The sequence below is a fragment of the Cygnus atratus genome, chromosome 4, assembly GCF_013377495.2.
Source record: "Cygnus atratus isolate AKBS03 ecotype Queensland, Australia chromosome 4, CAtr_DNAZoo_HiC_assembly, whole genome shotgun sequence".
NCBI classification, from domain to species: domain Eukaryota; kingdom Metazoa; phylum Chordata; class Aves; order Anseriformes; family Anatidae; genus Cygnus; species Cygnus atratus.
This window is the reverse complement of record NC_066365.1, coordinates 30,031,742-30,053,930: the sequence shown is the minus strand read 5'-3', so window position 1 is coordinate 30,053,930 and position 22,189 is coordinate 30,031,742. Positions and strand designations below refer to the sequence as shown.

Genomic DNA, 22,189 nt, shown 5'->3' with positions numbered 1-22,189 from the left:
CGGTGTTTCTCGGTGTTGGGTTTTTTCCCCCTGATAACCATATGGCAATGATGACAGATTCTTATTTGCTCCCAAGCCATATGAGGTTGCTAGGAGTTGTCAGATGACACTTGCTCACATGAGAGCCATTAACAGGGTGTTGTAGCCAGTGTTAGAACAACCTTGCAACGAAGGGCGAGTCACTGCAAAAGCAACTATGCTTTTTTTTTTAAGAGGCCATATGGTTGGGTCTTGTGACTACATAATTGCCAGCTACCTAATCACATACCAGGAAACAAACACAGTTTAAGTCAATATTAGCTGTTGTATCTGCTACAGCTTTGCGCCAGGCTTGGTAGAAAAACTCTCACAGCAGCCAGAGCAAGTCTATGATGGCTTCTGAAACTTGAAAGTCATGTCTGCTCCTCTGTATGGGATAACTGCAGCAGCACTTTGGCTACAGCTGCCATTCGGCTTTAATGGCGTGTAGAATATATGAAGATCTCTTTGCCTCTCTTTCCCCCAGCAAGAAATCCAGCAGACTGTTCCTGTGTAGGGAAGAAATCTGATAGTAATTGCCATTGCTAATGGTTGATCTATATAGTAAGGAGATCTGCCTGAGGCTGTGTCACTTCAGCGGGTATTCGGCTTTTTTTTTCAAGAGGATCTGTAGCACAAGAAAATGTGTGGGGGCACACCAAAAGCTACAAATGGCACAGGGGGACAAATAGAAAGAGCAAGAAAGAACAGCGATGTGCCACTTGGAAGTAATCTCCCTTGTGCCAAATTGGATGAAAGGATTAGAAAATCTCGGAGAGACCGAAGTGTCAGCTGTGTGAGCAGAGTGACTAGACTGCTGCAAAACAGGTATGCAAGTAACTTTTTTTGATATATACAGTTTTTGATGGAGGATGAGCATTTTGGTTTGATACTAGGTTTGTAACCACGTGCCTGAAAACTAACCTGTTTGGAAGGCTCTGTAAGGAGGTCATTCTTGCTGCTGATGGTGACTGATACTGTAGAAAGTCTTCCCTGTTGTTTGAAATCGAATCTACATTCTTGACTCTGATGTGTAAGGTTTGTGTGTATGCTAACTGAGGTCTGAAGGATAATTGACTTTCTTTTCAGTTAAGGTAAAATAACCTCACCTTCTTTTTCTAATTAGTTTCCCTCTTTTTAATTTTTTGCCACCTTCTGCATTATTGGGTCAAGTAGTACCAATTTGCAGAGAAGGCAGGAGGGAATGCTGTGGAGTGAGGGAGGAGTGGAGGGGGCGACTCTGCTTCCCTTCTAACTGATCTCTAGGTTAAGCATTACATCAAAGTAATCTGGAGTGTGAGTGTTGTTTCTTCAGCTGCTTTTGTTGTGCCTTTTTCAGGTGTGTGCCGGCGTGTCTCCAGCGTTTGAGCCTGCTGCTATGTAACTGTGTGAAAACATGGTTCAGGGTAGTCTTTTCCAAATTATCATAAAGGATATCAGAATAAATATTCTGTGCTCGGTATTGCCTATTTAAAACACAGCTAAATGATGCATAGATTTCAGGCTCTTTATTTCTCTAGCCTGTGGTGGTTGCGCTGAAGCAGTGATTAGTCACTTTCTAAAATGTTCTAAGGTCAGCTCAAGTAGTCTTCAAATATAAATAAATAGGTCACATTTCAGTTATTGTGTGCATGCTGGTTGTTATAAAGGTGAACCAGAAGCTTTCTTTGTCAATGTAAGGGTTAAGAGATCTGTATTAACTGAAAATACTGATTCAAGGCAGAATGGGGCAAGCTTTTGTGGCTCCCTTACAGAAACAAACAATTCTGCTTTCCCCTAAGTGAGAGAGATCTCCTTGCCTCGGTGTCGCATATCTGTAATGGAAGAAATGCTGAACAAGCTCAAGGTCAGTGATTTATATGCCACCTGAGGAGAAATAAAGCAAATTTAGACTTAATCTGGAATCTGAGGAGAAACCCTGGTAGGGTATCTTTTAGCTATTTATGACTTTTGTGTCTTTCTTACAAAAAAAGTTATAAATACTGTTGTATATATCTAACAGACCTGTTCCAGGTACAGAAAAACTGTTTTTTGTTGTATGAACATAGCAAGATCCCCTCCAAAGGTGAGCTGAGACAAGCTGAACTGTTCAGACTGCTGATGCTGAAGGGGGTAGTCACGTTGCCTCTTCCTTTGCTTTCTGGCAACATGCTCTTGTCCTTTTCCCCTTGTGCTGGCTCTGGTTGTTCCAAACCTGCTGGCTTCCCTTAGGGAGTCAGTTCAGCTCACTAAGCAGACAGAAAACTGACTTGGAACAAGAAAACCCAATTAACATTCTAACTAGCCTCAATACTTACTTGAAATGGATAGGGAATGTTTTCTTTGTGCCCTTTACCTAAAGGTGTATAGCTCCGTGGGTGAAGTGAGTTAGCATAACTCATGCTGCCACCAAGAGGTGGAGGTCCTGCTGCCTTCTGCTTCTTCCTTTTTCTAGCTACATTTCTGAGCCACTTTCTTTTGCTGTGACAAATGTCTGCTGTTATGGAGAACTTGGCCAGTTTGCAGAAGGGTCCAGCAAGTACCAGAGCTGACACGTGAATAATAGGAAAGGTCACGCAGTTAGAAAAAGGGGAGGAAGGCTGTGTGGGGCTTTTATTGCTGTGATAAAGAAAACTGTTCAGTCAAAATAGCCATGTTCAATCTGAAATAGGAACACATGCACAAGCTCACGTTTGTTTACTGATTTCAGCAAATTGTTAAGAATATACAGGACCTAACATGATACATGGTTTGTAAGCCAAAGTGACCCACTTCACTTAGGCATCAGTCTCCTCGCTTTCTTTCTTTTCTAGAGCATACTTTTACCAGTACTCCTTTTTAACATTTTGCAGTACCTTGGCACTCAGGTGGCTTCAAAAAAAACCACTATTTTGTTCATTGTATTGGTAACATTTACTTTGAGTCACTTAGCAGTAAGAATTCTTTCAGCACAGAACACAAATTGTCTTGGTGCACAAGTTTTTGGCTTTGTTTTACAAAGTAGTTTTCTAGCAGGGATTGAAAATTTCTTATAAATTTTTTCTTGTTCTACTTGCATATAAACAGGGCTGAGGCAGGTGATGTTTCAGTTAGTGTTTAGTAAAAACTTTTTTGGAGGCTTTTTTAAATGTGAGAGAAGCAGCAGCAGTTATCCAAAGGTAGTGGGTTGTATCACGTTTATTCTTGCTAAGGATTCATATAAAGTGTGAAGGATACACTGGGAATTAACTTGCTTCACGGTAAGTGATGCTTTCCTTAGTAGATGTATATGTAAAACTACTCCTATTACAGAAGTTTCACATAATTTTCTTTGGTATTTAACACATGGCTAGGTGAGCCATTTTAGAGAAGGGAACAAGTGTGCAAGTTTAGGTTTTACCAAATAAATATAAGTTTTAAGACATGAAGTCGGAGTGTTGGAAGTAGTGGTGAAAAGCTGAAAAGCCACTTCTCACGGGCTTAAAATTAAATATTAGTAACTGGACACAGAATCGACTCATAGTGTGCTGCAGCCAGGGAGCAAGGGGCTTTTTGTAAACGTGTTGAAGGCTTTCTAGTCTAAAATCAGAAGAACTAATGCAGCTATTGTTATAGCTTGCATTTGTCAATGAAAAATGGAAAACTTAATCATGTGCAAGCCTTGGTGTCAGTCTTTCATGTAACACTTCCAGAATCTTTCCCCGCCTTCTACCTGTCCTTCACAAATGCATCACGAGAATTTTTGTGGCCTTGAAGTTAATGTTAGCTTATATTGTAGCTTTGGAGCGGGAGGGGAAGTCTGTTTTTTCCTTCACTATTTATTTTTGTGAAATGCTTAGAAATGTATGTCCTTTGGTCAAGCTTGGTGGTTGAAGTTGATTAATGAATCAGTAAATAATTAGTCAAGGTGAACATACATGTATACAAATTGCCTGTGAGTGTAGGAGCCTTTTTACCATAGAAAAAGCAGGCTGAAATATCTGTGCTTATTTTGGATATTTTGGTCTGTTTTTTTTTTTAGAAACAATTGATGCGAAAGTGACAGGGTTTTATAGCTTAACATTCCTTTAGATGTTTAACTCTGCAATGCAGAGGTGTGCTTTGTTTTCCATGAACAGATATTTTGCATAAAAAGAATCTTACCTCTTTATAAGAGGTCATGTGAAGAAACAAACAGCAGCATGTCTTTCAGCATTGCTAAATAAGCAAGAAGCTAATTTAAAGATAAGTAATGGTCTTGGGGTTTTGGCTTTTATATGCATGAAATCAGAGCTGACCAATGAGTCCGTGTGCCATCTGTATTCTTCAACGCTGTTTTTAGGAAGTGGTTGAAAATGCTGTCCCTGTTTCAGGGGCTGTATGTTATACAAGCTGGCTTAAGCTATAAAGGGTGGAAGGACTGTAATCAGTCTGCTCATCAGCTTCTGTGTAGGGGAGGGAATAATCCCGGTCATCTGACTAGTCTTGTGCCTGGTGCTAGCTTCCACGTTGAGGTAATGAGCCCATGCAGTTGTATGCCTGTATAGCTTGCCTGTGGGTATGCCTGATCTTATCAAATGACATTTTAGTAGGATGGAGAGTTTCTGTAATGTGTAAGACTGCTGCAAGGACTGCATCTCTGGTTTGTGCAGTGCAAAGCCTGGAAGCAAAGACTTCACTGAAATGCTGTATGATATTTGGTTAGTACTGCAAGAAGCATTATCTGAAGTTATTTCCCTAGATTGCTCTGTTAGTCCCATAAAGCTCTGATATGTTTTATGCTGGTTGCTGTCTGGTACTAGAACGTGTTTAAAGTTCTGAAAGATTGTAGAGATCCTTATAGAGATAAGTGCTTCATGGCCTGTGCCCCGTGGAAAAGGCACTTGAGCAGGCTGGTGAACCGGCTGCTGCTTCGGGATCTGTTATAGAAGAACCCTGCTCACTTCTTAGTCTGAAGTGGGCACAGCACAAATGTGAATTTTGCTTTAGTGCAGAGCATGGGAGCTCACCTGTTCATAAAGAAACCTGAATTCTTGCAAGACAAGTATCAAGTGTGCTTTTAGCATTGGTGGCTGGGTACAGGGCGGTGTTGGCAAAATCTGTGCCTGAAACGAATGAATCTTTTTCAGTTTAGACTTTCAGTCCTGTGGTCTGAACTCCTGACTCTATTGAGCCAGTCCTGGAGGTTTGTGTGGTGGTTTTTTTTTTTTTTTTTAAAAAAGCTTAACCCTTTAAATTAAGGATGTAATGATGTACCCTTCCTTTGGAAGGTTGATCTGCAGGCCGTTTTAATAAAGCAGCAGGTTACTTCAGGTATGACTGTGGTGCTGTCTGCTGCAAAAAGTGTACAAGTAAATCAACTGTGTATCTGAAGAGATATCAGAGTATATGGTACAGAAAAGAGTATCCAGTTCATGAGGTAGACCAGCGTGAAGCCTATTGATGGCTCTGACTTTCTTGCAGTCTGTATAACTGAATTTTGTAATAGTGTTGCATAGGCAGTGGGTTGAGAAACTACTACCCGACTTGTAAAACAGTGTTCTCACAGCTCTTTGTGGATGCGAGGTGTGTAGGATCTTTGGGCAGTATCAGCAGTGGTATCAGGTCTGGTCTCACGCAGGTTACCTTAATGCTGTGATTCCCTTTGAAAGGGGAAACTTGAAAAGAAGTGTCTGGCACTCGCGGTGTTTTTGAGCCAGCATGCTACAAATGCATCAATGAGTTTCCTCACTGTTGATGGCAAAACAGCCTTTAGCAGTGTTCCCTGATCCAGCTTTGGGTGCTGGGCCCTTACATGTTATGTACATAGAGTGTACTTGCATCAGAGCACTTCAAGTGGAGATAAGGATCAGGCTTATTCTTTCCAAAGGTATTTAAAACTAGAGTAAAATCTTGCAGATTGAGGTACTTCAGCCTTGGAAAAAGATGCTTCATTAGCCTTGTATTTCTTCCTAACTATGTAGAAAGGGGGATTGATCTCTGAAATTCAAGAGGAAGTACAAAGAAGAAATTATGCCAGCTTGACTTGTACTGACTTTGCAAGTCTGAGTGTTGCCCATGGTTACCTTGCTGACTAGCAGGAGCTGATGACATTTACCTTGTTATTTATTTGTGGCTGTTGGAGCACAGCATAAAAGAAATAGCTTCAGAAATTCTCATCTTCCAGCTGTACAGAATTTTTGTGCTCTCCCCTCAATGCTCCACCTTCCCTCTCTGTAAGGCATAGTTTAGGAAAATTCCAATGTGAAACATCCTTTTGGGTGGGAGATCAGTGTAGCCTTGACTGAAGTCTGTTATGCAATTTGTTAAACCAACAGCTATTAATAACAGTTGTACTCTTACCCCTGGATATGGTCTATCCAGGTCAGGGATGAGGCAATATGACTGAGCACCAGGTTACCACCAGAGCTGTGGGGCAGTGCTTTACACAGTATTAGTTTCTGCTATTAATTCCAGCTTGTCAGCTACAGAGTATGAAAAACATCTTCTGTAGCTGAATCTGAGGCTAAGCAAGCCTCCATGCTCCAACATGTATGCCAGCTCTCTTGGGAATTAGGAAAGAATCTCGTGCCTCTGCAGCCGTGATCAGTCATGCTCTTCAGCTTCGTGTGGTAGCTTGAGGAGGCAAGTCGTGTGTCACGGCGTGTCTCTGAGGAGCAGGCAGGTTCTAGGTTCAGAGACTCCTTTTACTTCAGCTACAATCTCAACAATAGAATCACAGAATCATTAGGGTTGGAAAAGACCTCTCAGATCATCTGGTCCAACCATCCCCCTACCACCACCGTCACCCACTAAGCCATGTCCCTAAGCACCAGGTCCAACCTTTCCTTGAACACCGCCAGGGACGGTGACTCCACCACCTCCCTGGGCAACCCGTCCCAATGCCTGACTGCTCTTTCTGAGAAGAAATGTCTCCTCATTTCTGACCTAAGTGTCTTGGTTTCATCTACTAAACGAGTTTCATCATTGCTGCAGATCAAGTCTCAGTAATCTATGATAGCTCTTAAACCTTGAACGTCTCCAAAAAGAGGAAAAATAATACTTGGTCTTTTGGTTAAAATGGTTAAATATTGGAGAAATCATAGCTCATATTGACAGTAAAAAGATTGAAAACAATTCACTTTGTTTTGTTTAGAGAAGAGAAGGATGAGAGACTGTGTAATCCTCCCAGATTATGAAAGACTGTTGCAGAGGATGGAAATCCATTGTTCTTCATTACCACTAAGAGTTGCACAAAACAGTATGCCTAACTTTCAGTAAAGGTGATCGAGACTGTATAGAGAAGGGAGTGTATTTAAGAGTAAAGCACCGGATTGCTGAGGCAGTTTTTTGTTTCTCTTCTGGAAAATTTTGAAAAACGGGTGCATGAAACTTGGTCTGGCTGTGCCAGCCTGTGTCTGTCCTTTGAGTTCCTTCTCAGAGTTCTGCGATTACAGTCCAATTCTTGTAAATGTTGAGTAAAAGATGTATTTGCTGAATACCTTTTGCTTTGCTTAAATAAGCTTGCAAAGTGAGCACACTGTTTTTAATATCTTGCTTATAATCTACAGCTGGTCCTCTTCAGAGTTTGATTTGAAAGAAATCCGACTGATAGTTTACCAAGACTGTGAGAGAAGAGGCAGACAGGTCTTATTTGACTCCACAGCAGTCCGCAAAATTGATGAAGCTGTGATCCAGGTATGAAACGCCAACTGTGCTTTTGTCCTACTACTCTTCTGTTTGCCTTCCCAAAAGCAGGAATTTTCAAATGACAATGTGAACTTCATAATCTTATTTGTGATCTTTCACTTGTTCTGTGTTCTGTGATAGCTGCACTAAGAGCATTAGACATGTGTTTAGACTCTTTGGAATCTGTTGTTTGGTATTTTTAAATATAAACATGGTATTGGAACTTAACCAACTTAAGCCCGACTTACTTTCAAGTAAAGCAATCTGTACCCCTTTAAACTGAGCACTGCCTTAGCCTTTTAATGTTGGATGTGATTGTTTTTTCGTTGTTAGCTGTTTGGGCAGTCCTATTGTTCTGGTGATGTCTAGCTTGTCTCTAAATGTGGTGGTCCTCCTTTAGTGTTTGCATTAGTAAAGTTGTTGGCTTTATGTAAATGAAAACAACTGTATTTTGTCTAACCACCTCATCGTGTGTAAGACTAACACATGGCAGTGTATGGCCACAGAACTTCTGATGATACAAATAGAGGCAAGAGTAGGTACTGGGAAGATGCAAATTCTTTGTTCTGTTTTCCAGGCACACACATTGTGGAATAATGTGTCTGGCGAACTTGGGTGATTTAAGACAAGCAAAACAATATTTTTTTCTGCCATACTAGCTCTGTTTCTTTTCTGCATTGAATTATTTAAAGTTTTTTTCTGAAGTCTTTGTTACAACCAGTGGTTTTATCCTGGCAGACCAGTATGATTGTAGAATCCCTAGCTATATACAAATAGTTGTGACTTGTTGAAATTACTTATGCAGGTGCTTTCAAAAACAGACAAAAAATTACAGTAATTTCTAACTATTTCAATCATACTGCAAATATATAATTGTTCCAAATGAGTCAGGCTGATGAGCAGCATCAGCTGATGACTGATTATGAGCTTATAAGGGTAAATGGGTCAGACTGATCTGTTAATCCCTTCACCCACCACCCCATAAAACCTAGTGTCAATGTTCTTATTTTGTCTTAAAGCTGGTTGTAAACACACAGCATGTGAGGACAAAATGCGTGGAAGAAATGTTTCTGGCTCCATTTAAATGTTCAAAATACTCCGTTTGCTTTAACACTTTAAAGGTGAACTGCAAGATGACCTATCAGAAATGGTGCAGCACTGGCATAAAACAGATTAAAACTTCCTTCATGGCATATTGTGAAGGATATGATCTGTTTTTCCCAGCAGATGCTAGTCTAGGTACCCTTTTAAAAAAAAAAGTCAGAGCACTTTGAATGATGAGTAGAGAGAACATTGACATTAAGTGAATGATATGCTACCAGTAAGTCTAGAACTTACTCAAATTTAAGACAGAATTGCTATTAAGGTGTCCTATTTAAACTGAAGTTAAGGGTGTTTGTGTGTATACTGTGCGTTTATCCACTCTTCTAGAATATAATACATGTTTTATTCACATCAAATATTCAAAATACATTGTCTTTGAAACATGCATTAAATTTACCTGAGGGAACTAGCATTCCATTTAACCATGTGTTTGTTTAATGTACTCATTTTTTTCAGTGTTTTTAATCTAATCTCCCATTCTTTCTGCAGATGGTGTGTATCTGACTGTTTTTTATTTGGCATTTTTGTCAATAGCTTGTTAAGAACGTGGCTACTAACACTTGTGCATTATAAACACCTAATGACAGTGACAAGAGTAGTTAAATAGTAGGCCAAGAAAAAACACACAAAAGGAGTGCAAATATGGGATAAAATACAGAAGAACAAGACTTTTTTTATGCCAGGAGGTTTACTTTAAATCAACAGGGGTGTTCTACCATTACTGTACTCTAAACTTACAAAAAGGACAGATCATCTGTTCTACTTTTTGTCTCACTCTTCCCTCTTCCTTTTTCTGCATCCCTACTTTTTGTCTCACTCTTCCCTCTTCCTTTTTCTGCATCCCTCCTTTTGCCTATTTCATCTCCTTGTCATCATGATTTGAGTATTCTAAAACTTACTACAGTTACTGCAGTGTAGTGTTCAGTGTTTATCTGAAAAAAAGTCTTGTGGAATATTGGATTTTATTTTAATTTAATTTCCTGTTACAGTTCCTTTCCCAAAATACAGGACATAAATTTGGCTGTGGCTGGGTTTCACTAGCCTCTTGGTTATTATAAATTCTTTTTGTCTGCTGCTTTCTTTTCTGTGAAGTGTTATCTACGGTTACCTTGGTCACGTTAAAATCTATCTTAGCTTGAACTCTGCTAGTGCATGTTTTCCAGTGAGGTACAAACTGGTGCAAAAAGATTTGTTAAAATGTACTTCGTTCTGATGTGCGCCAAAGGAACAAAGGCTTACATTAATGCACGTTGAGTATATGTTCAGTAAGGGATTTCAAATTTCTTAAATGTGTAGCAAATTTAATAGCGTGTGATGGTCTTAAGGCTATGTAAGCAGTCTTCATTGAAGGTTAGTTTTGTTAAATGAGTTAAATGCAGCATTTCGAATGAAAGATGTATAAATAGTATTAATGTAATTAATATTTTCCAAGGCCTCCTTTCCATCTCTTTGATCAGTTCTACAATGTTGTTAAACGTAGTGACTTGAGAGTAAACTTTACTTAGATCCAGATGACTTTAATTAATTAGCTTGTTTTTTGCAACTCCTATACAGGTTTAACTAATGAATTTTATACCCCACTAGTTCTTTCAAATGATGCATTATTTATTCCTTGATTTTGTTGGCTGTTCTTCTGGTTAAGGATCTGATAATCAGTTGGGGAGCAAAAGTAATATGTGGTTTGACTAATTGTGCAAATGGTTACAGAAATTGATTTGTAAGCAGCCTACAGGCAAGATTTGTTTACATAAACCTTGGCAAACCTTATGCAGAGCATGTGTTTGTAACAATTGGGGATGATCTTCCAGTAGAACTTTATCTGACTAATTACTCTGTGTGATACTGTCGAAACTTGTCTGAGGATCCAAATGTGAGAGTAATTCTGTATTTTTCTCTGTCATACTAGCCTTTTTTCTTATAAAATCAATACATGTGTTTTGAACCAAATAAGTGTTTTTGATTCTGTTGCTGAACTGTATTTTAAGAAAAATCTTGTCATGGTATTTTTACAGATGACAATCTTCCTATTTACTTCGGTTGCTCTTATTATATTGCTTTGCTTTGATACAGAAAATGGCAGAGGATGCTCCTGTAAAGACTTCTGTCAAGAACTGCCAAGCAGGCAATGGGAACAATATTTCTTCCCATAGCCCCTCGATAAGCTGTATGCAAAATATCAAAGAGCAAATACCGAAGTATCAGGTAATGTTATTTTCTTACTTTTATTTGTCTTACTTGAGAAGCCTTAACTTACATGTGCTGAATCACTAGTTAAAATTCTAGTATATTCAAGTTAGGGTAGATAACTCAAGCTTCTGATTATATTTAAAGTGTTGCAGAGTAAGAATACACGGGCACATCTTAAGCTTTTATGCTATCTTGACCTCTTTGAAAGCATTAGAAAATAATAGCATTAACAACTCTGAAAGTCAAAAGCATTAAGCAGTTCCCTCTTCTAGTTATAAACATGACTGTCAGTCATATCAGTTCAGTTCTGAAGAAGCTATTGAACATGGTAGATAAAAGGGACTAATGTCTCATTGTAACATGAAATTTCTAGGAACAATTTTTTGATACTCTGGCTGTCTGTGTGAAAGCATAAGCATTTCATCTAGAAAAAATAAAATTTGAAGTGTCTATAGAATAAGGTGGTAGAAAAATTATATGTAAGTAGGAGGTAAATCAGTTCCTTCAGAACTGATAACCTCAATATTTGTTGTTCATGATCAGTCTTTTGAAACATAAGAAGAAATCGGTCTGATCATTCTTAGAAATGCAGTCTTTACAAATTATTTTCCAATAAAACATACTGCTGAGAAGCTTTCTGTAGGGGCAGAAAAGAACTTACAAATTTGAATTGCGAAGATAGTTTAATGCTTGTAGCAGTCTCTCTGAGCAAAACCAACCACATCTTCCAGCTGTCCTTGCTTTTACTTGCATTTTGTGTGTCAGAACCACACAGGATCATAGTTTACATGAAAAGCAGAATGTATTCTCCGTTCAAAATGCAGCACTATGTCACTATTCTCAGTTGAAATAGTATGTCAAGTCATTACTGACTTTGCTATTCCTTTCTTCTTGTCTGTGTAGTACACTAGACCAGCCTCTGATGTCAACATGCTAGGAGAAATGATGTTTGGCTCGGTGGCGATGAGTTACAAAGGCTCCACCTTGAAAATCCACTACATACGGTGAGTGTCCTTTTCTGTGATGCGCTCCCCTGTCAGGCACTTGGAACTGATGACTCACTGAAATGACTGTTTATCCTTTCAGCTCTCCCCCACAACTGATGATAAGTAAAGTCTTCTCAGCCAGGGTAGGAAGCTTCAGTGGAAGCAACAATAAGTAAGAACATCTCTCTTCTTCCCCTCCATACCCTCCCACCCCTGTTCTCCTCCAATACTTTCTGTCTTTCCCTTTTTTTTCCTTTCGTAGGCCTTCTGTCACTGCTTTGAAATTTGACTTAGCTGAAGTGGAAAGATCTAGTAGAAAATTGGAAATGGAGGCTGGGTTGTAGTTAAGTGTTAACTTGATAAGTCTCAGCCAGGACATTCATATTTCAAAAAACAACAACAAAAAAAAACACCACACCTCCCTGAGTTTCTGCTCCTTAATTTGTCAAAGGCATGCCATAAACTTCAGAGGTTAGGTACTTTGGACATGCAAAACATCTACCCTTTCCAGCTGCCAGAAGAGTGCAGCAATATATGTTGCAAGGAGCACTTCTGTTTCCTTCAGCAATAGCAAAAGTTACTGTTTCGCATCTATTCTCTTCTCAAAAATGGGTAACTTTGAATAAACTGAATCCCATGTGTGATATACAGAAGCCGACAACTCAGGGAGTTTATATAGAAAAAAGGGACTCCTTCCTTTTAGTTTCAGAAAACCTACCGGTCCTTTGAATGTAATTGTAAAGTTAATCTTCAGCTTTCATTTTTTCATAAAATGAGTGTAATCTTCAAGCTAATACTAATGACTATTGATCAAGTTAGAAACACTGCCTTTTTCTCTTTTCTTAGCTTACAAGATAGCTTTGAATATATCAACCAAGATTCCAGCTTGGGAAAGCTGAGCTCTAATCAGAATGGTTTGGGAACCTGTCGCAGTGGAAGTAATTTAGGTAAATATTTGCAGGTTCTGTCTTCCTGAAAGTGTGACACCATCTGTTCCTTTAGTTTGGTTTCTTTTATTTTTTTCCTGTGCATCATCTTTTCCTTTAATTTTTTTTGCGTTGCATTTTCTCTACATTGCTTTTGTTTCCTAGGTGTGTTACAGCTGTGTAGCAGCAAACTGCTGCAGGGTGTGTCTGAAGGAGGTCCCCTCCGCCTCATCCGCAGTGCTTCTTTCTTTGCAGGTTTGTGTGGAATGCCAACCACAGTGTGACCCATCCATATGCACACACAAATCCAGCTCCTTCTGAATTCTTACAAGAGAAACACAATTACTCCCTAGAAATAGAAAGGGCTGAGATAGTGACAACAGACAAATGTGGCTTTATACTTAAAATCTTTCTTCCAAACAACTGGCTGAATTAATTGCTTTTTGTTGATTTTCTGTTTCTAATTCCAGTGCTTAATTTTAAAAACATTTTTATGCAGTATGTTTAATAATACATGAGCCCTTATATTTCTTAGAGAAGTTATGTTTCTTGCCTTGCTGATTTCTTGCTAGTGTGGAGGTGTACTGCTGATAATACAGCTTTTTCTTTTCTTATATCATACTAATTTTCTAAAAATAAAAAAAAAACCTTTCAAAACTACTTCTTGAGCTAAGTCTGAAGGGCATTAAATTTTTTCAACAATATCAATTTCTTTAATTTTTAAAAACTTAATACTGCTTTACATAGTCTCCTTTTACAGGCATACTGATGACCCATGCAGGTGGGTAGATATTAGGCTTAATTAGTTCTGTTAATTAAAAAAAAAATGAACTTGAATACCAATGCAGTTTCGGCACAGCCTTGGCAAGTTTTGCATGCTCTGCAATTTCAGTGACTGCACTACTAACACTTCAGTGTAGTACATCATAAGCTGAATGTTTCTTACCATGAAGCTTTGTAGATAATAAATCTCTGCTTGGGGAGTAAATCAGAAGCTTGAAGGACATGTTTGACTATTCCGTTGTAATGTTTAACCTTTGTAAATTAATAATCTTGCAAACAAAAAAGTTGGGTGACAGATGGTAGTACCACCAGTTCTCATAATCAAAAATCGGATGCACTTTGTAACGTAGACTGTATTCACATTCTTAAGCTTCTTAGAGACACTTTAGATTGGGCCAAGTAACTAACTTCCTCTAGTAACATGACATTCAGTATAGACCTAGTGTTTGCTACCACCTCTGCTCACGCAACACTGCTTATTTGGAGTAATGGTACAGGATGTAACTTTGGTGTTTTATGACCTTTAATCTCAAGCATTTTTTTTAAATGCTGACAAATAGTATAATGAGTTAAGTAATATTTTCTATTGATCTGATCTGTTTGTTTTAGCACACAGTACACCTGTTGATATGCCCAGCAGAGGACAAAATGAGGACAGAGACAGTGGCATTGCTCGGTCAGGTATCTGCTGTTTCTCTTGTTTGCCTACTTTTGTAATTGTTACAGTTCTTTGACTCAGCGGATCATGTGGAATTTAGGCACCTTTATGACAAAAATCCAAAATTCTTTGACATCTGCTAAGCAGTTTTCTTTCTGCTATTGCCCTAAGACTATGCAAGAATATTTATAGTGATACTCCTTGTTTACAGTCATTGTTTTGTTTTTTACCGATCTATAAGATGGAGGAAGAACTGGTGGGTCCTTTACCTATAGCAAGGGAAGAGAAGAGGTGTTTGCACTGAGTAGAAAAAGAAGGTCAAGAGACCAAGAGGTATATCTAGTGTAATGAGAGAGCAAACACATCGTATGGCAGAATGCTTTTAATGAGAATAAGATGACTTCTAATGTGTTCTAGGAGGAAAGATCCCTGTCTTTATAAGAAAATAATACTCTATGGCAAGAAGAATTTTTTAAAATAATTGTGCCTCCTGTTGCAAGCAAGTTACATGAAAACTGCTCTAATTCTCTTACAAAGAGCAGCAAGCAAGAACAATGTTTATGTGAATTTGTTCCCAGTCAGAGTATAAAGAAAAGCATTTGACTGGCACTCAGTATGTGTGTATTTTTTTCCTTTTTTGATAGCATCTCTCAGCAGTCTTCTGGTCACTCCTTTTCCATCTCCAAGCTCTTCATCATCATCTTCTAGCAGCTATCAACGTCGCTGGCTCCGAAGTCAGACAACTAGTTTAGAGAACGGAATAATTCCAAGGTGGTGAGTGCAACACCTTTCTGCTTACAACAGCTGTTTGGCAATAATTTAAGCTAAGTAGAGTTTAAGCCTCTTTTATTTAAAAGGACGAATTCTGTCGTAAATGCTGTCAGCTCATTCTGATTTCTGTGCATGTTAGGTAATATTGCCAGTATAAGGGAAGATCAAGTTTTGGCTGAGTGTGAGCTACAAGGCCTGATCTGACATACTTACTGAATGTAGAGTCTGTCTAAAGACCCCGTCCTGAAAAGCAAATTAAACTCCTCTCTATTTCTGAAGGAGCAGAGCAGCCTGTTGAGATGAAAGAGACTGTAACAGCACCACTGCCATAATAACATTATACCATGATGAAGTCTTGACTAGTGAGCAATTATTGAAATTGTGGAGTAATAGTCCATGACAACTCTCTTGGCTAGCACTGGGTGTTCCTGATGTGACTTCTGCTGAAACAGGAAGTAAAAAAGGGCTGTGATCAAAAAGCTTGGCTTCTGTTTTGGAATTTTATTAGCTTTTGTAGCTCAGTAGCATAACAAAGCATGGAATGCAGCAGACCTTTTGTAGCTAACAAGCAAATTTTTCTGTTGTCAGTTGCAAAATAGTGAATGGGTCTTGTTTATCTGCTCATATGTACTCATCCACCTGCACCCAGAAACAGTATGGAATTAGTGGAGGACTACAAGAAATTTGTACTGTGTGGCCTGTGTTACTCTGCACTTTCTTCAGTTTGGAGAACCTTAGAAACTGCCAGTTGAAATATGTGGTCTACTTCAAAAAAAATAAAAAATAAAAACCCACTCTATTTTTGATAAGCCTAATTTCAAATGTTATAATTGTCTCAACTTCTTTCCCTAGTGTCAACAATTGAACATTTTCCCTGGGTATTTTTGCAGAATCATTTTTAACATGAATCATGCAGTTGCACTTATGTAGTGGTCATGATTTCTAAATCATTCCGACAGTTGAAAATGAGTTAGTAAACATTTTGCTTTCAGTAAATGGAAGTACTTTCTAGTCTAGTTTCCTAAATAAATAAGACAAGTGTGAGAAAATGTTAAAACAGTGAGGAGGAAATAAGATAATTTCAGGCAAATTAAAGTAGCATCTGCATTTTGACAGCTAGAAAGTTCTTCGAAGTGTTATGAATGTAACAAATTGTTTAAAGGAAAGTAGCTGTACTGGGCTTGTAATTCACTGGAGGGAATAGCTTGTCTTTTTTCCTCATGGGAGAATCCGTGCTGTGGAAAGGTCTTGGAAACAGGGCATTATTAGTTCTGCTGTTTAGAACTGCTTTTGGTTTGGGGTTCTTTCTGAGCCAAATGGCCTCTTCAGATACTTGTTTTCTGATTGCTTGCTGGAGAAACAGTAGGTTTCCGGCTGAATACATCAGTGACAGCAGAGTTTGCACTTCTGTTTGTACAGCCAAGACTCCACCATTTTCATGACTAATGTCTTAGGCCGGTAGCTCAGCGAAAATGAGATGTGTAGCTGGAACTTCATGTAGTCAATTGGCAGCCAAGCTAGATTAGTAGCTTTGTTGAAAAGGCTTTTCTTGCAGACCACAGTTCTTCAAATGCTGTTCCTGAGAAGCAGTACAAAAACTTGTCATGATTCTTAGATGCTGACTGACCCATCCTTTCCAAACTTCCTTGGGAATTTGTCTCTGCATGCAAGTTCCTGAAGTTCAAATGAGGTTGTGTTTTTGTCTTGAACTCTGGTTTCCCACAAACTGTTTTTGCTGGGGTTTTGTTTATTTTTTCCTGTATTCCTGGACTTGCACCTCTATGATGAGAAACTTTTGTGTGTATAGTTTTGTTAAACCAATTAAACTGTAAAGCGTTTATTTTTAGAATGAACTTAGAATGAAAGCTTAGGATTCAGACTTTCCTCTTGGTAATTGCTTCATAGGGGCTTACAAATGCCACAGGTTTCATTTCAAGATAATTCTGATACAAAAAGCTTTCAAGCATTTAATTACCACTCACTGATATTGCAGACTTAATTTATGAGAAAAGTCCGGAAGCAAGCTTTCTCTGAGCTGCTGCTCTGAATGTGTCCGTTTTGTGTTCCTACAGCTTTTTCTTGTCTGTGCTCTCTCCTCATCACTCACTCCTTCTAGTTCCTCAACATGGACTGAAAGCCATTATTCAATTAAAATATTGCTTTCAAAAGAAAATTGTATACACTACTTTAAGACGTTTTTCAGTTAATTCAGAAACTTTAAGCAAGAAAAATATCTTTGCAAATCCAGTAACATCAATATCTATCACTGCAGTGTGAGTATTTATGGAGGAATAAAGAGGGGCTGGGGGTTGCCACCCTTTTGTATAATGACAGAAAACCTTATGCTGGGAGATGCCTGTAGGTAGCATCTAATTCAGTTACCCACTCAAAGGACTAACATGGAATTTAGATCAGGTTGGTCTGGAGCACATATAGTTGAGTTGTGAAAATCTCCAAGGAGGGGGGATTCAAGAACCTCTCTGGGCAACCAATTTGTGCTTTATTTTTTCTGTGAAATTTTTTCACTTATAACCAGAAATTCCCCTGCTGCATCTTGTTTACAGCCAAAGGTTGAGTGAACCTGTTCACCTGGAAGACTCTGCTTCTATTTTCTGGGTAACTACCCACTGGTTATTAAGAGATAGCAATCAGGTGTCCCTTCAGGCTGAACACACCTAGCACTTTCAGACTTTCCTTTTGTCATGTGATCTGGGTTCCTTACCTTTTTGGTATTTCTTTGCTGGCCTTGCTCCAGAACTGGACACACTTCTTCTAAAGTGGCCTCGTAAGCTCCCAGTAGGGGGGAATGATCATTTGTCTAATGAGCTGTTGACTAGGAAGACTCTTGCCTAGTCACCTCAGCAGGTACTTGGTCTTCATCAGTGCCTGGGTGCACTACTGACTCATGTTCATCTTGTTCTCCACCAGGATGGCCAAGGCCTTTTCTGTAGGATGACACCTGAACAGTCAACACCTGAACAGTCAACACCTGAGCCATACAGTTGCATGGTCATTATTGTTGAATTTCAGGAGGTGTCTGTTGGCCTGTTACTAATTAAGGTCCTTCTGAGTTTTCAGAAGGATACTCTACATGCTCCAGGTAGTGTTGCTGCAGGTGTGTTCTGATCCACAGGCCAACTTGGTGAAGATACTAAGCAGCCTTGATCAGCATCAATTGATGTGTAATACTGAAAGCTGGCAACACTTACAGAAGTTATGTGGCAGAACTCTCCAGTAAATAAACAGAGCTTGGGAAAATAGTAATGATTACAAAACAGCCACTATTTTAATCTTTTTAGCAGAAAACAAAGCATTTTAAATAGAGGTGTATCCAACTGATATATTTGTAGACATTGTTTTCAGTGATTAGTAAGTGGTGACACTTCAGTTTTTGTTTTGTAAATTTCCTTTAACCTTTTTTTGTTACTGACTTTATCTGTTGTTTTTGTTTCCTTTTCTTAATCTCCCTTAAAGATAAATCCTAAAGATAAATCCATAAGGAGGGTATCTGCAGTAGTTCTGTTTCACAGGAAAGTGTTCACCCAATGTTAATTGCTAGCCTCTTTGAGGGTTGCCTTACTTTTGATCTGTTGGAGCAAACATATGTCTTATCTGTCAATATGCTGGGTATCCTCTGTTTATGGAGATGTGACAGAAAAGTATTATGTAGGCAGTAGAAGGAAAATTATTCTTAGATTTCCTTTTTCTATATATAGAGATAAATAGAAGACTAGTCGCTGTTCTGTGCATAGCTAACTGTCCTAACAATCTGTCTTGTAGGTCCACTGAAGAAATGTTCAGTATGGCTGATGAAAGCTGTAGCTCCAATCCTGCAATGGTCCGGAGGAAAAAAATTGCAATCAGCATAATCTTCTCTCTGCCTGAAAAAGAAGAAGCACAGAGAAACTTCCAGGATTTCTTTTTTTCTCACTTTCCTCTCTTTGAATCCCACATGAACAAGCTGAAGTATGCAATAGAAAAGGTACAGAACACTGGTTTGGTTTGATGTGGAAATATAAGTGTCAAACAGAATTAAGTATTTTAGAATCATAAATGAAGAGTGGGAGAAGGTGTGTGATTTGAAGCTTCCTTCTCTCCTTACCACACAGTCTTGAGCCTAAGCCCTGTGTTGGAACTCAGCATTTGCTGAAAAGGAGCTGTAGTTTTTTCTAGTCAGAAGGAAAATAGAGATTTACGCTGTGTGGCTTTTCTTTTTCTTTTGCTCATATTTCACTACGAGTTTGTCCTGACTCCCTAGAGATTGTGGAAAGGACAGTATTCTATCTTTTTTGTGCTGCAACTAAATGAGTGGTAACAAAAGTTTGTCTTCCCCTTACTCTCAAAAATGTTCTCCTGTCTCTCCATGTTTAAGTTTTAGGAGTTGGTCCTTCGTCATGAGGTGGAGGGAGGTTGGCAGCTACTGCTGTCCTGAGTGGTTGCATAACACTTGGGCTAGATCTTAATTATTTTGATGTGTTAATGAAGCTTAAAAAGATGAAGAATGCGAGTCCTTTAAGAAGTTGTTTTGTGTCTTTAACTCTTAATTAAGGCCATGATCTCATGTAGAAAAATAGCAGAATCCAGCCAAAGAGTGCAGGTTTATATCAGCCGAGTCATGGATGCCCTGGGAGAATTCAGGTGAGTTGATGGAATTCTGAATTACAAGGAGAGTTGTTCTCATGAACCTCTAAAGATATTTGTCACTTTCAATTATAAGCAACTGAATGCAGGGTTTTGTAACTTAGCTAGTTTTAAAGTTAGTGCGAATGAATTTTCTGTGCTGGGTATTGGGTACGTGTTTTCTAAGAACTTAAGCAAAAGTAGCTCAGCCATTTTCAGAATGAAAATAAATCGAGTACTTTGTTTTGCTCACTTGTGCTTTGGACTGTCAGTCTTTAAGACCTCGGCAAGAGTTGGATTCTGCTGATGTCTGCAGGCAAATGGATTGATTGTTATATTCAGGCGGTTGAGTTGTCTACTCCTAAGTGTAGATGCTGGACAGTGAAACTGACAGGAAAGTTATTGTCAAAGGCACTCTTTTGTACCTAAAAGAGGAAAGGATGACAATCCAAGAAAAGGGTTACCTCCCCCCACCAAATAATTGGCACTTCTCTAAATAAAACTACATAGAGGAATGCAAGAAAGGGAATGATATGCAATTCATATGAGGACACTAAGTTGCTGGTACACTGACTTAAACAGGCTAATTTTGTGGGACACTAGTTGGAAAACTTCTAGACACACTAGTTTGCTTAGTCTCCTAGCTCCTACCTAAATAAATGCATAAATAAAAATCAATAGACAATAGAAGGGAAAATAGGCTACTTGTATTTGCAGATCTGAAATGTATGTGTTAACGTCAATCTTTGGGAATCTTCTTTGAGCAGAATTACCATCTGGAACCTATATTCTGTTCCAAGGATTGCAGAGCCTGTGTGGCTTAATATGATGTCCAACACCCTGGAAAAGAACCAGCTATGCCAGCGTTTTCTTAAAGAATTTACCTTTCTGATAGAACAGATCAACAAAAACCAGTAAGCTTTCATTTCCCCCCCTCTACCCAATCCCTTCCCCCCCCCCCCCCCCCCCCCCCCCCCCAAAAAAAAAAGTTTCTTGAAAGCTTGTGTGCTTCCCAGAGCATGTGGGTATGTTCTGACACTTAACGTAATATTCTTTTTCCTAGGTTCTTTGCTGCTTTGTTGACTGCGGTGCTGACGTATCATCTGGCTTGGGTGCCAACAGTAATGCCAGTTGACCATCCTCCCATAAAGGCCTTCTCTGAGAAGCGCACGTCACAGTTTGTGAACATGCTGGCAAAATCCCATCCATATAACCCTCTCTGGGCACAGCTTGGTCAGTAGGAAATTGAAAGCTTTCCCTGCATCCACTTCTCTTACCTAAGCTACTTGGAAGTATGCATTCCTCTGTGCATAGTTAAAATTGGATGTTGTTTCTCATGGTAGATCTGGACTAGTACGGCTGAGCTTTGCAGTGATAGCTTTTCTGCCACTGGCTTGAGGTACTTGACTGGTGGTAGAACTCTGGGTGACATTTGATGATTTGCCTTGGTGTAAGCTGAGCAGAGTTGCCAACAGATGTCTTGAATTAAGCTAAAGAGTATTTGGAGGCCTGTTAGCATAGCCTAGGTGCTCAGTTCTTCTTCACTGGTTCCTTGTTGTCCTCCAATTACACTGCCTGGTTAAGTAGTTCTCTATAGAAATCTTAAGAGGGTGCAAATACTGTGAATGACCTAAGCAGTTTGGGAAGAATGAGGGGAAACAGACTGGATGTAGTTGAGACTGCCCCGGCTGCCTTCATTTACCTCTTCTTCACAGAGATACCATGGACACAAAGACAACAGAATAAAAGTATGGCAAGTAGCAGTGCCTCCGTTCATTCGGAGTTATGTGAGTGGGCTTGGGACAAGATTTTCTCTTTATTCCAAGCTCCTCAGGTTGTTCTCTAACAAAAATTATGTAGCTTATGTTATAGTGGTACAGGGAATTAAATAATTGCTATCAAATGAGTGGGTGAGAGAGTTCAGAACAACGCTGCCAGTGGTAAAATCCTTCAAGATTTTTCCTTGTCTTGGCAGCGGGTGTGAGTTTGGTATCAAATCAGCCTTAACTTTCAATGATACAATATATTGACATGCATGCACACTAAAACAGTAAAGTGACTTCTGCACTGCGATCTTGGTCATGTTTCTTGCTTATTGTCTAGCTTAGCTCTCCACGGTCTTTAAGAAATTAAGAATTGTTACCTCGGCTGTATAGTTGTAATAGAAGTTTCCTGTTTTAGCATGTCTTTAAAAACTTACGCATGGGAGAAATGGGTTAGACATCCAGGAAGGGAAAAACAGAAACATGCTTAGGGTGTTAAGGACAGCCAGGCTGTGGTTACAAAAAAAGTAGCTGGAGTGGGAGGTGTAAGATAAGCAGTAGGTCTTGTGGTACCTCCCAGGAGCTGCCACTGGTGACTGGTCAAGAAATCATTTCCTCTTTTTGCCTTCCCAGGCTGTGCATTGCTACCAGCACTGGCCCAACTGAGTTCTGAGTGGCTGAACTCAAAATGCTTACTGGTTTTGTTTGGTTGTTACAAAGCCCAAAAGCTAGTATCAGGTGGTTGCAGTAACTGATGTGCAAAGTAAG

General features: G+C 39.1%; 1 protein-coding gene across 4 annotated transcripts in view; it reads left to right on the top strand.

The window, feature by feature from the left end:
• FNIP2 (folliculin interacting protein 2) overlaps positions 1-22,189 on the top strand; it is a 47,728-nt gene that overhangs the window by 14,006 nt on the left and 11,533 nt on the right. The window contains exons 1-13 of one of the 4 annotated variants that reach the window (XM_035546948.2): positions 270-846; positions 7,506-7,632; positions 10,798-10,929; positions 11,818-11,918; positions 12,001-12,072; positions 12,747-12,847; positions 12,992-13,081; positions 14,219-14,290; positions 14,912-15,041; positions 18,819-19,020; positions 19,588-19,676; positions 20,426-20,572; positions 20,722-20,891. In XM_035546948.2, coding sequence (XP_035402841.1) covers positions 662-846; positions 7,506-7,632; positions 10,798-10,929; positions 11,818-11,918; positions 12,001-12,072; positions 12,747-12,847; positions 12,992-13,081; positions 14,219-14,290; positions 14,912-15,041; positions 18,819-19,020; positions 19,588-19,676; positions 20,426-20,572; positions 20,722-20,891 — 1,618 coding nt within the window. In that variant the 5' untranslated portion in view covers positions 270-661. Of the gene's footprint in view, positions 1-269; positions 847-7,505; positions 7,633-10,797; positions 10,930-11,817; positions 11,919-12,000; positions 12,073-12,746; positions 12,848-12,991; positions 13,082-14,218; positions 14,291-14,911; positions 15,042-18,818; positions 19,021-19,587; positions 19,677-20,425; positions 20,573-20,721; positions 20,892-22,189 lie in introns of those variants that run through there. The other 3 variants (XM_035546957.2, XM_035546965.2, XM_035546970.1) reach the window with 3 other exon arrangements.